At 32.8% G+C, this 17,721-nt stretch overlaps 1 protein-coding gene across 1 annotated transcript; it reads left to right on the top strand.

The window, feature by feature from the left end:
* Positions 1 to 6,256: 6,256 nt before the first annotated feature.
* On the top strand, positions 6,257 to 11,139 carry LOC140446500 (uncharacterized). The gene is made up of 3 exons (XM_072539055.1): positions 6,257 to 6,371; positions 7,034 to 9,592; positions 10,391 to 11,139. Exons 1-3 carry the CDS (start codon positions 6,257 to 6,259, stop codon positions 11,137 to 11,139), a joined length of 3,423 nt encoding a protein of 1,140 aa, XP_072395156.1.
* Positions 11,140 to 17,721: the final 6,582 nt, after the last annotated feature.

Here is a 17,721-nt window from a genome sequence, read left to right as displayed (position 1 = left end):
AATTAAACATGACGGCATCTAGTAACACCTTAAACAGGCAGCAATAAAACGAATTAACGCACAGAGGTGTGTGGCATATTACCTGACAGGATTTAGCGAATACCATACGATTACGTCGTACATCTCTTTGCATACGTCCACTTTTAGTTAACTACTTAGTATGTATTCAGTACTTTGCTTAACGGTGTTGAGGCATGGACTCTCAAACAGAAGAATGTTAAAAATCTTAAAAGCTTTGAGATGTGGTGCTACCGCCGTATACTAACAATAAGTTGGGTGGATAAAATTACAAATGAAGAGGTAATACGCAGAATAAATAACGATCCAGAAGTTATACTGAATATAAAAAAGAGAAAACTTAAATACTTTGGCCACCTGATGAGAGGACAAAAGTACACATTCCTACAAAATATAATGCAAGGAAAAATCCAAGGACGCAGAAATCCAGGTCATAGAAGAATGTCCTGGATGAGAAATTTAAGAGAGTGGTTTGGCTATACCACTAACGAATTATTCAAAACAGCAGTAAATAAAATTAGAATCGCCCTAATAATATCCAATCTCCGATAGGAGAGGCACTCAAAGAAGACGATATGATAAACTCGAAAAATTTCCAACGTTCACTGTTAGACATATGCCTTCCGTTCACTGCAAACATTTACTGCTCCTTGACGCTGTGACGAGAATGAGATAGGATTTAACAAATAGAATGACAGAAAACTAAACAAGACAGTGTGTCAAACGTGCAATGCTTCGTAGAACGTGAAATATTAGCGTAAAATTATATGATGGCAATAGACGGTTCTTTAATACCCAGCAAACGACTCGCGTTGTAAAGTTAGGCGAAACATAGGCGGGATCTGTGCGAAAAAAAGTCGATCATTCGTTTTATAACCCAAAGGGGACCATAAAATATTCGACGTTAAAATGTGACATAATGTAACGGTATGACTGAAAACACTGAAAACTTTTGTTTTTAACTGTACGTCCGTGAATGACTTACCATTTTTTAAATATCGCTTAATATTGCACCTTTTTATTGTATTTTTTTCATCTTGCAAGATAATTCTTATAGGGATATATTTATTTATAACATACGGCTTATTACGGTCTTATTACGGCTTTAAGATTATACGACCTAAATGTATCTTGTACCGCACTGCTAATTGAGAATTATGTTTGAAATGCGATAAGAGGTCCGAATATACGAGACATCAGTGATTCATGCCGCACTATTAAAAATCCGACAGGAATTTGCATTTCTATAAAAAAAATAGATTAATTTGTTTTGTTTATTAATTTAGTTTAATTTAGTTTAGTCAAAGAAGAGTTGCAGTAAAAGATTTTTCTAAATATAGGATGTAAACCATATTACCAATGCTTTGTGAAAGAGAACCAGTTTATAATATTCCGGACGACGTAAAAACACCTTATTTTAGGATATTGGTCGATGAATTGAAATCATTGTTCAAGAAACGAATTATTCATGTGCAGATGTTTTACTATAAAAACATGTAAAACCAAAATCTCGATTAAAAAATTTGCAACCAGTTACTCACGATGAAACTTAACCCTATTATTGATTTTACAAGTGATAAAATGGGTCGACAAAAGACCAGTTTTAATCCTTACAACATATAAACATCATAGTTGTATCTTGGTTTAATTAAATGAAAAGAAAAATTATACACAAGTACTAAAACCACAAACTATTCTCGATTATAACTTAATGAAAAAGAGTGTTGATTTCAGTGATCAAGTGGCTTCTTACCAAAGCCAATACGCAAAATTCTGAAGTGGTACCGGAAAGTGACAGTGGAATTAATATTTAATAGCGCATTTAATACCGCAGTAGTCAATGCTTAGTTGCTAAATAATAGAAAACGTAAAAAAAGCGACAACCTATCCTTGAGTTCAGACTGGAGTTCGCGAAGGCATTTGCAAATAAAGAAATGTTGTAACCCTCACGACCAGTTACACCCAAAAATACCATCTCAGGCAAAGCGATGTAGATAATACAAAGAGAAGAAAGTGTACAAGATGTTACAAAATTTTAAGAAGAAGCATGACTAGTAGAAAGGCCGATAGAAAAGTTAAAAAAGTTAAAACATACTCTGAAGAATGTGATGGCAAAACTGCAATATGTCTAGTGTGCTTCATTGAAGCACATTAAAAAACAATTTTTTTTATACGGGAACTATTATTGAGTAAAAACGTATTGTGCCTCAAGTGGCCTTATAGTATTGGAAGTCGTAAGTTGACAGTTTCTAGTAGAACGCTGTTATTGTTAATTACCTCCGTAAAAGTGAGTTATAGTATTTATAAAAAAATGGATGTAAATAATATGCCTTCGACATCTAAAAAAGCTAGATGTGAACATAAACGTAGATTAAGTACTATTTAAATGGGAATAAGCCACAATTAAAGGTTAAAGTACGTTTATTGACGTTTCAATTTCCACTTCGGAAATCCACTTTCAGAAATCGGAAATTTTGAAACGTCAATAAACGTACTTTAACCTTTAATTGTGGCTTATTCCCATTTAAATAGTAATTACTTTAAAATGCCACAAGAAAATAGCTTCAGAACAATAAACGAAGATTGACCACTGCTGAATTACAATCATTGTTAGAAGCATCTGGCGAGGACGATGTAAATTAAATGAATGGTGGAAGTGACTCTGATTGACTCTGACCAAATATTTGCACAAAGTCGTTCAGAAAAATCGAGGATTGCGTTTTGGAAAGAGACAACACAAACAGAATTTAAGACTTTTCTCGGGCGTATGTTCCATATGGGGACAACTAAGATGAACCGTCTGAATGACTACTGGAAAAGTATGGGTAACTTCTATAATAGTGTTGACTTGACTAGACAATTGCTCATAGCCCATATTAAGAAATAACCGAATATACAATCCTTACTTGTCTCAAAGAAACTAAAATAACGTGAAGTGGTCTAAAAACTAAAAAGTCCCCTATTGAAACTGGTTTTAAATAATAAATTTAATATTATGTTAAAGTTTCTTTAATATACTCTAAAACTGAAAGCGCAAAGAATCGACTGCAAGTTACAAAATACTGGTAGAGTCATACTGTTTGGACAAGTACAGTTGTTTAAATAATCGCTTTCTGTGATAAACAAATTGAATAAATTGTAAAATATTTTTTAATCTGCTTGATATTTAGCACATCATAACTCATCAATTGCCATAATTTCAAGTAGCTATATTACCTGTCGTTAGGCAAAAAACAAAGTTATTAACATTTATAAATTACGACAAACATAATATCTTAGAGTTTACGGTTTTTTGGAATTATCTCAATTATTTATGTATTTAAATTTGGTATTTCTCTACATAGAAAACTGTTTAAAAAAACAAAGCAAAATCAACTGTACGTCTTTACGAATTTTTCGTCGGCTACCCCTCATACTATTTAGAATTTAAATTTCTGTATAAGATTTTTTTAAACTATTTAGCGAGGTTCCGTGAACTACTTTCTTATGGCATGGTCAAAGTCAAATATTATTTTTTTATGTGATTAAGCCACAATTATTGGTCGTTATTGAGATGAAAATTACATTTTTAATTAACTAATATTTAACGTTTTGATTTCCACTATTATTTTACAATAACTTTATTTATTGTACAAATTATGTAAACATGTGTATACACATTTTGTACAAAAAACGTTTTTTGAGAACGATTTCCGGAATGGAAATCAAAATTTCAAACATTTACACGATCACAACCAATAATTAAGGCCTTAATCCCATAAAACCATAATATTTATCTCAAACTATTCATCGATAGCTTCGACTAAACAGGTTGTAAATTGAAATTTATGTAAAATATTCCCCTACACGATTCTCTGGGCAAAAATATCTAGGTTGAATAAATATAACATCTAAACGAAGAAAAAAACCCGTTGAGACTGCGACTTGTGAGCAGGTAGTTTCAATGTCGTTATTCGAACTTGAACCAAAGCGATCGATATTTAGGTATCTAAAATATTATTTTAAGGATTAATACCGGCAACATCTATTGGCTCTAAAATGATGCCAAATACAGTGATTTTACCGCTCGATGTTAAAACGTAGGTATGACGTAAAAAATTAAATATATAAAAAAAATCGGAATATTGAAAAACCGACAACAGTGCCAAGCCTACAAAGGTGCACTAAACGAACATACACAATTTATAAATAGAAAATGATAGCAATTCTTGGTGATGCTAAATTACTGCAACGTGAAAAGAGTTTAAAAGGATAGCGGGATGTATATATATATATATATATATATATATATATATATATATATATATATATATATATATATATATATATATATATATATATATATATATATATATATATATATATATATATATATATATATATATATCAACGGCATTAAGTGAACTCCGCCCATGTAAAAATTCAGGTTCAATTGAGCTCCATGGTCAAGTGGATACCGATATACGGAGCTCACTTGACAATTCCGTAATATTGGTTCAGTCGATTCATCAACATGTAGAGTTTAATAATTTATAAAAATTTTTTGGAGCCCGTAAATACACCTGTATCATAAATGTATATCGCTTAGTTCACGTGTATATATTATAGGGGTCGTTCAGATCTTCTTCATTGTATATTTGAACCATACGTTTATCGGTTTAAATAAGCTCTGAGAGTTTGGCAACTGTGCGATTATACCGTATATTTTCAACATATACCCTGAACGGTTTATATGGGCTCCTTATTTTTATCTACTGTTTGTAGACAGTTAAATGTCATACGCATTACACTGTGTAACAGAGGATATCATATTACCTGGTATAACTAAGTACTAAAATGTAACTGGTTCTTTAAAAAACAGGTAAGTAGATACAAAAGGATTTATCATTGAATGGAATGTTCGCTTGCATAGAAAATTTTATTTTTTCTGTATTTTTAAAGATGTTGTTTTTTTATTTAATATAATTTTATTAGTTCAATGCCGAACTTGATGTTTTTTTTAATTACAGAAATTTCGTAATATATTTTGTTTACGTGAGTATGTCTGTTGCGTAACAACAATACTTAATATTTTTAGTCTATTTTTGTATCATATTATTTAGTTTATTTTTGTATCATACTGTATATTAGTTTAGATATATAAAATTTCTTTGTACTAACTAATAATCTGTAAAGCATTTAAATAACTTTCTACACAAGTTTCTAAAACCTTCATAGAATCGTAACAATGAAAGGATTAGTATTTTCCAAATTACACTCTGACGCATTTCAAAATTCCGCAAGTTGAGACAAATACCCTTATATCAGGTAGTTTTTATCAATGATTTGAAAGTTAAAGGTATTTGAAAAATAAACATATCTTTTAATACGTTGAGGGGTCAGGGGGGAGATTTCGGAATGTTTGTGATTGAGGGGAGAGAGTGGACATCAGTATCAGTTCAAATTCCAGCACTGAAGGAGCGTCAGGCTCTACTCGCCCTAGCGGCATATTAGTGTTTTAAACCAGTCGGTATATTAATAAGTTCGTGTCAATATTGTATCACCGACAAGTGTGTATCATATGCAAGTTATCGGCGTTTAAAATACATTGTATTTGTTTAAATATATTTGTTCAAACGTTCTTTTCGAATCTTCATTTTTCCCAGTTTTCTGGGTGGTCCTTCAAAGAAATATATATATAAAGTGAACCTATTTCCCTAAGGAAAAACCTTGTTCCCCAAGGGAAAAAACCAGCGACCTATTACAGGTGCGTGAAACAAAGCCATCAGGACAAAGGTGTAAGGACAAACACCTACATCTTCGTTCATGTTCCTTCGAACCGGACTTCTTCACATTTCAACTTCGAATCAGAGATCTTCGCATGTCTCATCTTCAAGTTATACATCAACGCAGCATCTGCAGCATCTTCCAGTAGGACGCCTCCAGACTCCTTCATCCTGGTAGCTGATTTAACGCCTAGCATCACACTCAACAAACTGTAAGTTTTTTAATTTTAGTATCATTTGTGAAATGCATACTATAAACTCTTTTGAACATTTATTGAACATTTTCGTTAATTCGCTATTATTTTTATAACTATTATATCCTTTTACTTATATTTTCGATTTTTAGTGTAAATTCTCATATTTTCGCTATATCTCTGTGTTTATTACTATTCTTCTGTTTTTTCAATTTAAAGATCAAATTCTTTCACATATTTCTCGCTTACTAAATCTTAATCTAATTCAATCAGCTAATCATGGATAAAACGGTTGATGATATTGTTAAAGTAAAAGATGATCTTGTTAAGGCAAGAGGTCGAAGTAAAGCATCGATAACTAGATTGGAGAATTGGTTTAAAGAAAATGAAAAAAGTAATATTTCAAAAAATGAATTAATTTTTAGAAAAGACTATCTATCAAAAGTTTTTGACAAATATCTCGAGGTTCAAAATGAATTAGAGACAATAGATGATGAATTTTCTGTTGACATGGCAGACGTAGAAGACAGATTTTTAACGTTAGGATCAGCTCTAAAGAATAAAATTGATACAATTTCAGTAAATTCTGTTGTGAGCACCTCAGCTCAACAAAATCATTCAAATAACCATCATATCCGCCTACCGGAAATAAAATTCCACATTTCGATGGAAATATAGCAAATTGGCCTAGTTTTATCGAGATGTTTACCAAACTTATCGTAGATGATTTAAATCTTTCAGATATTGAAAAACTAATTTATTTAAAATCAATTCTCAAGAACGAGCCTCTACAACTAATTGAAAATTTGGAAGTTGTAGGCTCAAATTTTTCCGTTGCGCTCGATACACTTAAGAATAGATTTGAAAACAAATGTTTAATAATTAACACTTATTTAAAACAACTTTTGAACGTTCCTTCATTAACAAAAAATACTGCTCAAAACTTGCGAAAATTCTTAACTCACGTAAAAAAGAATTTAAGTGCGCTAAATAATTTAAATATCTCCGACAATCTTGCAGATTTAATTTTAATTCATATATTTACACAAAAATTAGATTTTAATATGAAACGATCCTTTGAATCCGAAAGAGATTTTAACGAACTTCCTACAATAGATGAGTTTTTGAATTTTATTGAAAAGAAATGTAAGATATTGGAAAATTTGATCTTTGAAGAGAAAACAGTTTATAAATCAAAACCGTCTCTTCATATTTCTATAAATAATAGAGATACATCTTTTAAATGTTTCGTATGCAATTCTAACTCACATAAAGTATACTCTTGCCAACAATTTTTAAATTTGTCCGCTCAAGAGCGTATGCAAAAAGTAAAAAACAAAGGTTTTTGTCTCAATTGCCTTGCTAGTGGTCATATGTCTAATTCTTGTTCCTCATCTTCGAATTGCAAAACCTGCAATAAGAGACATCACTCTTTGCTTCACATTTCGCACCCGTCGGAAAATATTTCACGGCAAAGTTCGTATAGATCGAATTATGAAAGTCAACCCGCCCAAAATCAATTTGTTCGGAATTCACGTCATCAACGTCCAAATCAGCATTCGTCTCAATCCACTTCGGAGAATATTCATGCAAATTCGCAGAACAACTCTGTTCCAAATGCAATTCCGCAAGGTTCACCAGATATGCAAAATCTTCCAGGGCCGAGCAATATTTCGTCCCACTCTGTATATTCGAACAATCTGCAAATTTTACTCGCAACTGCTTTGGTAACTGTTTACGATGTTGAAAACAATCCCATCTCTGTTCGTTGTTTAACAGACTCCGGTAGCCAAGTTTCGTTCATAACAGACAGGTTAGCCAAAAGAATTTGTTATTCACCCTATACCAGAAATCTTCAAATATCAGGTATAGCTCAAACTTCTTCTGTTTCAAACAAGATGGTAGACCTTAAAATCTATTCAAACACATATCCTGGTAAAAACTTTAATCTGTCCTGTGCTGTCCTCGAAAGCATTACGTGCCAGCATCCACAAGTCGCGCTGGATTTAAATTTATTAAAAATACCAAAAAATATAAAACTTGCAGACCCACATTTCTGTACCCCGTCGGACGTAGACATGCTTTTAGGAGCTGATATTTATTTTGACCTAGTTACTTACGGCTTAATAAAATTAGGCCCCAACCTTCCTATTCTTCAAAACACTCATTTGGGTTATATTGTAGGTGGAAATATCCCATACTCTCGTTATACAATGTTAGGATCAAACGCGACTCCTTCAACGAATAATGCACACTCACATTATTCAAATATTTCGTTACACGTACAAACTGCTGATCTTGATTCTCTTTTAAAGAATTTTTGGGAAATAGAAGAGACTAAACCACTCACTTCTATTCATGTAAAAACATTAACTCCCTCAGAACAGCGAGCTGAGGACATATTCAAATCTTCACTAACAATTCTTCCTAGTGGCAGATTTAAAGTAGACCTACCTCTGAAGACTCCTAATGAATATCAAAAATTAGGTGAATCATTTCATTTGGCAAAAAGACGTTTTTTCAATCTTGAAAAAAGGCTTAACAAATCAGACGAGTTACGGCATCTGTACACAGAATTCATATCAGGATATGTTTCTTTAGGGCATTGTAAATACGTTCCCCTTTATAAGCTTAATGAATCGTCCGAACATAAGTTTTTTCTCCCACATCATTGTGTTTTCAAGCATGATAGCTTAACTACTCGACTCAGGGTTGTATTTGATGGATCAATGAAATCAACCTCAAATGTGTCTCCCAACGATATTATGCTCAAAGGTTATACTGTACAACCTGATTTGTTTGAAATTCTAATTCGCTTTAGACTTTACAAATATACTCTTATCGCCGACATCGAAAAGATGTTTAGGCAAATAAGAATCAACCCAAAACAGACATTTCTACTAAACATTCTGTGGCGCAATTCCCCGCAAGAAGAATTAAAATGTCTAGAACTTCAGACCGTGACCTACGGCACAAACTCAGCTAGTTTTTTAAGTACTAGGTGTCTTAAAGAGTTGACAGTTCGAAATAAAGAAAAATACCCATTAGCTGCTGATGCTCTAGAAAATTCTTGTTATGTAGATGATATTTTACATGGTGCAAATGATATCGAGACTTTGTACAAGACTTATAAGCAACTTTCTACGAGTCTAAATTCCGCTGGGATACCACTCCATAAATGGAGTTCTAATTCTTCCGAGTTTCTCGACTCTATTTCCTCTGAATCTCAAAAATCTAATTATGTAATAAAACCCGACAATTCGTCAAATAAAGTTCTTGGAATATGTTGGAATTCTCAGTCTGACATGTTCTCTATCTCTCTTCCTGACATTTCTAGTGAACCAAAATACACAAAAAGAGAAGTTCTATCAATTATCTCTTCTATTTTTGATCCTCTTGGTCTAATAAATCCGATTACTGTATCTGCCAAGTTGTTAATGCAAAAAATTTGGATATGTAACTTAAATTGGGATGACAAACTCACAGGAGAAATTTCATCAGAATGGTTGAATTTTCTAGCTCACATTCCTGATCTTGCAAAACTCACAATCTCTAGACCTCTGCTCAATCCGCTCAATATTTCTCGAATTGAAATTCATGGTTTCTGCGATGCAAGTATGAAGGCATATGGCGCTTGTATTTATTTACGGGTTTTACATGAAAATGGAATCGTTTCATGCAACTTAATTACTTCAAAGAGTCGTGTAGCTCCGCTAAAAACCATTTCCTTACCCAGACTTGAATTATTAGGGGCTGTTTTGCTTTCTACCCTGATTTCAAATATCTTTCTTATTATTTTACCAAAGGTTTCTTCCATAGCTTCGGTTAGGCTCTGGACAGACTCCCAAATTGTACTTGCATGGATAAATTCTCACCCTTCTCGTTGGTCAATCTTCGTAGCAAACCGTATAACTCAAATACAGAAGTTAACGCGAACTTATTTATGGAATCACGTAAGTTCTAAAGATAACCCAGCAGATATTCTGTCTCGCGGTACCACACCGGCCCTGCTGGTAGACAATACATTATGGTGGCATGGGCCCCATTTTCTAATGAACGCAACCACTAAATTTAATGAATTTGTTCCAAATATTGATATAACAGATATCCCTGAAAGAAAAGCCACTTTACACGCTGTAAATAATTCGAAACCTACTCTATATACAACTTTTTGTAAATTCTCATCTTTCACTCGGTTACAAAGAGTAATTGCATATTGCAATAGGTATATTTACAATCTTAAAAATAAAGAAAACAAAAGAAATGGTGTACTTTCGGCTTCCGAATTGATAGAAGCCGAGCAGAGAATAGTTAAAATCATTTAACTAACATTCTTTCAATCAGAATTTAAAGACTTAAAGCATCAAAAAACAATAAAAAATAAGGCTATCTTAAAATTGAATCCATTTATAGACGCATCTGATTTAATAAGAGTTGATGGACGACTTCGCAATGCAAATGTTTCGTATAATCAAAAATTTCCACTTCTTCTTCCTACAAAATGCCAGGTAGTTAGATCGTTACTTGAAAGAGAACACATTCGCCTATTGCACACAGGCCCTCAAAATACATTGTCAAATATTAGACTCACTTATTGGCCTCTTGATGGACTGAGAGAAATCAAGAGGATCATCTACAAATGTAAGAACTGTTACAGATTTAACGCAAGACCAGCTCATCAAATAATGGCCGATCTACCCAAAGAACGGTTTCAGGTCTCTCGACCATTCACAAATGTCGGCATCGACTACGGGGGCCCATTTCAAATAAAATCTTCAAAACTGCGACGTGCTCCCATTTGTAAGGCTTATATAGCAGTATTCGTATGCCTCGTCACTAAGGCAGTCCATATAGAGCTAGTGTCCAGTCTTAGCACCGAAGCATTCCTACTAACGTTAAAAAGATTCATTTCACGCAGAGGTATTCCTAAAACCATTTATTCGAACAATGCGTCCAACTTTCTTGGAGCTCGTAATCAGTTAAAAGAGCTTTATGACTTTTTTATGGGAACGGATGTTCTACCTACCATAAAAGAATTCGCAGCCTCAACATTAATTGAGTGGAAGTTCATTGCACCTCGATCTCCACATCAGGGTGGAATTTGGGAAGCAGCTTTTTTTTGGGAGCTGCAAGTATCATTTAGTAAGGATGATGGGCAATAATATTTTTACATTTGAGGAATTAACCACTATTTTGGCTCAAATAGAAGCTGTTTTAAATTCACGACCCCTCTGTCCATTGTCAGACAGTCCAAATGATTTTTCTTTTCTAACCCCCGCTCATTTTCTCATTGGAAGCAGCATGACTTCCTATCCAGAAAAAGATATCTCGACAAAATCCGAAAATAGTTTATCACTGTGGCAGAAATGCAGCAAAATTCAGCAGCATTTCTGGAAATGTTGGTCTAGGGATTATTTAAATCGCCTCCAAAATAAGCCCAAATGGTTTCTGCCCCAAGAAAACATTAAAGTCGATGATCTTGTACTCCTAATCGATGATAACGCTCCTCCTCTAAAATGGCCACTGGCAAGAGTAATCGAAACACTGCCAGGTAAAGACGGCAGGGTTAGAACTGTAAAACTAAGAACTAAAGACGGAACATTTATAAGATCTGTTGTTAAAGTATGTCCTTTACCCCATACTCATTTAGATGTAGGTCACATCAACGGGGGGACTATGTTGCGTAACAACAATACTTAATATTTTTAGTCTATTTTTGTATCATATTATTTAGTTTATTTTTGTATCATACTGTATATTAGTTTAGATATATAAAATTTCTTTGTACTAACTAATAATCTGTAAAGCGTCGTTATCTTGCATTTAAATAACTTTCTACACAAGTTTCTAAAACCTTCATAGAATCGTAACAATGAAAGGATTAGTATTTTCCAAATTACACTCTGACGCATTTCAAAATTCCGCAAGTTGAGACAAATACCCTTATCAGGTAGTTTTTATCAATGATTTGAAAGTTAAAGGTATTTGAAAAATAAACATATCTTTTAATACGTTGAGGGGTCAGGGGGGAGATTTCGGAATGTTTGTGATTGAGGGGAGAGAGTGGACATCAGTATCAGTTCAAATTCCAGCACTGAAGGAGCGTCAGGCTCTACTCGCCCTAGCGGCATATTAGTGTTTTAAACCAGTCGGTATATTAATAAGTTCGTGTCAATATTGTATCACCGACAAGTGTGTATCATATGCAAGTTATCGGCGTTTAAAATACATTGTATTTGTCTAAATATATTTGTTCAAATGTTCTTTTCGAATCTTCATTTTTCCCAGTTTTCTGGGTGGTCCTTCAAAGAAATATATATATATATATATATATATATATATATATATATATATATATATATATATAAAGTGAACCTATTTCCCTAAGGAAAAACCTTGGTCCCCAAGGGAAAAAACCAGCGACCTATTACTGGTGCGTGAAACAAAGCCATCAGGACAAAGGTGTAAGGACAAACACCTACATCTTCGTTCAATGTCTTTGTACATTTTATGTAAGCATCTGATTAATAAAAACTACTTTTATTTTATCCAATCTTCTGCGATATATTGTATAAAGCTTTTTTAATATTTTAGTTCTGGTCTTATTTGTGTACTACATATGATATCTCGATAAAAGGCTATCTCAAAATAAATATGGTTAAGTGCTACAATAGATATTTTTGTGTTAAAATGGGTAGTAGTGTGCACAAAAAGAAAGAATAGTTAATTTGTCTAACAAGGTATATTCGGCAGCAGAAGCATATAGTACAAGCGTCTATGTTTAAAGGGCGGAATGACGTGCGCCTCATTTTTAGCTGACAAGCTTGCGAAGAATATTATTTCTGGTCCTCAATTTATCTTTTAGTTTTAAACAATAATCTGTGACTGACCCGGTGTGATACAAACTATTTCTAAGGAATTGATAGGAAGTCTACAGTTAAATGATTTTATGACAAGATTGGATGTTCAGTTTTGTGAAAACGTCTATGTTGAAGAAATTGAAGGAACACCCACGAGTTTTTCAGGGGTTTTGGCTGAAAATTGATTCATAGTTTATTTTTATTGTGCAATATTAGGTGTCTCGTCTATATAATAGAAGTCCTAGTATCTACCGATATGGATCGTTTGTTTGTCTAAATGTTATACAGTGTAGGTGCCTTTATGCTACCCCAAGCGAGACCGTTCTTCATCTGCTATTCTTACCAGTGAGTGATACAAAAAATATTCTCTTATATTGGCATACGCAGACAATGTAAGTGAGCTTGTTATCTAAGGGGATATCATATAGTTTTTTAAGAAATATTCTGTAATTTAAGGTGTCGTAAGCGGCATTTAGATTGAAAAATACCACCCCTGATACCGGATATTTTTCGTACCCGGTCTTTTTTTTGCCAGGTTTAAGCAAGGTAACAACTTTGGCTTGTCTCTAAATTTTGGGTATCTCCATAATTTGAATACAGTTGTTCATCATCCGGATAAGCCATTGTAGAGTGTTTTTGGTCCAGGTTTCGTAATAAGCTTTGTGCTCGAATCCTCAATGTCGGTAGTTGTATTATTTTTCATTACATTTGTAGATGGTGGATCCAAGCTCAACATCGTTAAAAGGTTCTCTCGGCTGACTGGTTTTGTCCTTTCTTACTTTAAGTTATTCTTTGCTTCTTTTCCGACAGAAATAGCATGTCTATATCTATGATGTGGTTTTCAGCGATCAGCTATATACCAAATACCCTAGGTTAGGCCCTATATGTGTTTCCTGCACTAGAAGTAAGTTACATTCGTATTTAGCTCATATGTCTGATAAGTTTAAGTAAAGTAAAGTTTCTTGATCTCTAGATATACCCTTAACAGTTATAGACATATGTTATTAGAATATTTGGTCCTAAAAAGGACCAATTTGACAAAATCATATTAAAGGGGTGACTGAAGAATTAGCCGATTAATTAATTCATCATTACCCGGAGTATGCCCGATTGCGGTGATCTTATTAGTACTTCAATCTTCCTTAACGCTCGTTCTTTGAATCCCATAAGTAATGCCTAATCTTTTACTTTTTATTAAAAATTTAAATTTTACATGCCGTGTATTACTTTTTGACGATATTTCGAATCAGATTTGTATAGTAATAATTTTAGGTATTAAAGAGCCTCTTTATGAAAATTAAATAAGTTTGTGATATCGGTCGCAACTCATATCTAGATAATAACAAAATAAACAGTTAAAATAAGTGTAAACAATTTCAACTACATATATCGGCGCCACTGTTCAGGTGATGGGTTTATCACAGATTATCAAAGGTTACATTTTAATTCAATGTTGTATTTACGAATTTTTAATATTAAAAAAGTAGGAAAAGACATGTTTATGCTTTTATTTTTTTAAATCTATTCTATTTTCTTTTTAGAGTTCCATCTTTTTTGGACAACCTGTGTTCTTTTTTTAATTGGGCACTTGTCCAAAGCTATGACAAATACTCTGTCCTCTACTATTCTACATTAATATGACTGATTCATTATTTTCTCTAAACACTCTGTCCTCTGCTATTCTACATTAATATGACTGATTTATTTTATCTTTCTTGCAGCAATTTTAATGTTTATCCTGTGTCTTCTTCTTCTTCTTCTTTTTATATAGACATGACTGTCATTTTTCAATGTGCCTCCAGTAAGTTGCCGTTCCATCGTTTTCGTGATCTTCCTACTGATCGTCTTCCTACGGGTTAACCATCTCTTGCCGTCTTTACTACTCTATTTGTTGTCATTCGGCTTATATGATCGTTCCATTCTACTCTTCTATTTCTTAACCAGTTCTTGATGTTCTCCACCTTGCATCTACGTCGTATATCTGTACTTCTAGCTCTGTCCCATAGTGTCTTACCATCAATTTTTCTAAGTGTTTTCATCTCTGATGTTTCTAATATCCTTTTTGTCCTCTCTGTGTCAGGTCCTGTTTCTGCCGCGTATGTCATTGGTCTGATGACTGTTTTGTAAATTCTGCCTTTCGTTTCTTTACCGATAGTTTTATTGCTTCATATTGTTTCATTTAGGCAGCCTGCGGCTCTATTTGCTCTATTCACTGGATCTTCCACTTTAGTTTCGAGCTTTCCGTAGCTAGATAATGTGATGGCTAGATATTTAAACTCCATCACTTGTTCTATTATCTGACCTTTCAGCTCCAATTAATTAATTAACATCTTAGTAAATTTGCTGTTGTAACCATGAATTTTGTCTCTTTTGGGGAAATTAACATGTTAAATTTTCTGGCAGTTATATGAAATTGGTGCAGCATACGTTGTAAATCATCTTCATTTTGAAAGAGTAGTATTGCGTCGTTTGCACATCAGATTATTTTAATTTGTTTTTCTTCCATTTGGTATCTTTTTTTAGTTCTTACTTTTTTATTATTTCATCCATAATCAGGTTGAACAATAGAGGACTCAGAAAATATCTCTGTCTTATCCCATTATCAGCTTTATTACGGTCGGTTGGTTCTTTTTCTACTTTTACTTTTATTGTGTTATTTTGGTATATATTTTCGGTCGTTTTGATTTTTCCTAGAGGTATCTCTCTTGCGTACCATAAGTGGATAACGTTTTTTAATTTGTGTTTCTTCTGCATATAATTATTTCTTCTGTGTATTTAAAGTTAAATTTTTGAAGCTTTTGGAAGTTTTTGATTTTATTATTGAATGCGACGATTTTCAAAGTGATGATATCTCGATCTGTGAAGCAATCGGTTTGAAAACTTTATTAAATGATTATTCTTTTAACATACTTTTAAATATTTTTAAGAAAGTGTTTACCCAAACCCATTTGATATTCAATGTTGTTCAAAATCAGTTAACTGACATTATTCATTCCAAAAATAGAATAACAAGACTGGTGCAAAATCTCAGAGATTTTCGTAATGATAGTAATTTCCAGTATATACGCAGTGAAGTTTTGGACTCGCTTGATATTTCCGAACCCCCAAAAAAAAGACAAAGGCATGACACAGAAACAGATATCGAAAAACGAGTATATTTTGAAATTTTGGATACTATTATTATGCAAATAGATACTCGTTTTTTGAATTTTGAAGATTTGCAAATTTTTGACCTCTTTCACGATTCAAAATTTAAAAGTTACGCCAAAGAATTTCCAAGATATTTATTAGAAAGGTTAATTAAAAATTATCCATCATTCTTTAATAAAATAAAATTAGAAAACGAATTAAAAGTTTTATATGCTGATCCAAATTTTTTCGGAAGATGGGATAAGTTACAAGATATATATAATTTTATATACTGCAATTCATTACAACAAACTGTTACCGAAATTAATAAATTATTGTCATTAATTCTCTCATTACCACCAACGTCTGCCTCAAATGAACGAGATTTCTCTTGCCTCAAAAGAATCAAAACTTATTATCGAAATACCATGAAACAAGAGAGAATGTCAAGCTTGTCTCAAATATCAATAGAAAAACTTTTAAAATCTCTCAATTAAAAAAATTATAACCCATTTTGTTACTTCCAAACACAACGTAGACTTGAGTTAATTTATAAATATGTTTAGGTTCTAAATTTATAGGAAAAAAAAAACAAAAAACAAGAAAACAAAAAATCTCCTATGATGATTTACTTCTATGATGATGACTTCTATGATGATTTACGTCTATATTAGACGGTATACCTATCTGAGGAGACAAAAAATACCTTGCCGACCTTGTCTCTCAAGCCACGAGCCGCCACTGAATAGGAGGCATGAATGTAGCAGTTTTAATAGTTTGGTGACTGCTTGCTGAAATCGGGGAGTAGAGATATCAGTACCAAGTTAATGACTATAGGAAGTGTTGCTTGATCGGCAAAATATTAAATACCAGAAGGTATAATGGTAGCAGTCTCACTGCGACCTCGATGGAGAAAGCAAAGTGAAACAACTTTATTATTATTAAACAACATTATATTTTCTAGAAAAATAATCATGATTTTACAGCAGGACAAATTTTCTACTGTTGGTAATCAAAACATCATGTACGTACCACCAGGTTCCCTATGTCGGTATCCAGCAAAATCCTTGTAGTAACGATACAGGAAACAAATCATCAGACATGTAAAATAAATAAACCAGAGATCTAATAAAATACAAATTCTCGATTCAAATAGTTAAAAAATTAACGAACAGCTTACCAAAATAGATATAACGTCCATTTAACATGTAATCCGTTAACGATCCAATGTACAAAGCAGGTCCTAACATAATGCTGATGATATCGATTTCATAAGAAACTAAAACATCAACGAAGTGAAAACCAAATACAAGCAAATACACAGAAGACACCAATTAAATAAATCTAGATAAAACAAAAAAGTCTACAACTGCAATTTCAAAAGTATGGAACACTTAAATATTATTGGATCAATAATCACAGTTAATAATACCGTCACTGAAGGAATAAAGTGCATAATACAAACTTCAGACCTATTTTAATATATTGATGCAAATTACGAAGAATGAATAAAACAAATAAGGCATTATTAGTATAATGCTACAAATCCGTATTGATTAAGAACAGATACTGAATGAAGAAAGCTCTTATAATGATATTCGGATATCTCAAAAAGTTAATATTTTATTTGATTGCAGATATGTAGAAGACCGATCAACGTGGAGAAAAGATGTAGTTAAAAGAAAGGAGAAACAGTGACAAAAGCAACAAAAATGGGCCAATGGTTCAGAGCTGCTCGAAAATCTTGATTGGAAT

Source organism: Diabrotica undecimpunctata, chromosome 7 (assembly GCF_040954645.1).
Source record: "Diabrotica undecimpunctata isolate CICGRU chromosome 7, icDiaUnde3, whole genome shotgun sequence".
Classification (NCBI taxonomy): domain Eukaryota; kingdom Metazoa; phylum Arthropoda; class Insecta; order Coleoptera; family Chrysomelidae; genus Diabrotica; species Diabrotica undecimpunctata.
Note: the sequence above shows the minus strand (reverse complement) of the source record. Positions and strands in the feature narration are given on the sequence as shown.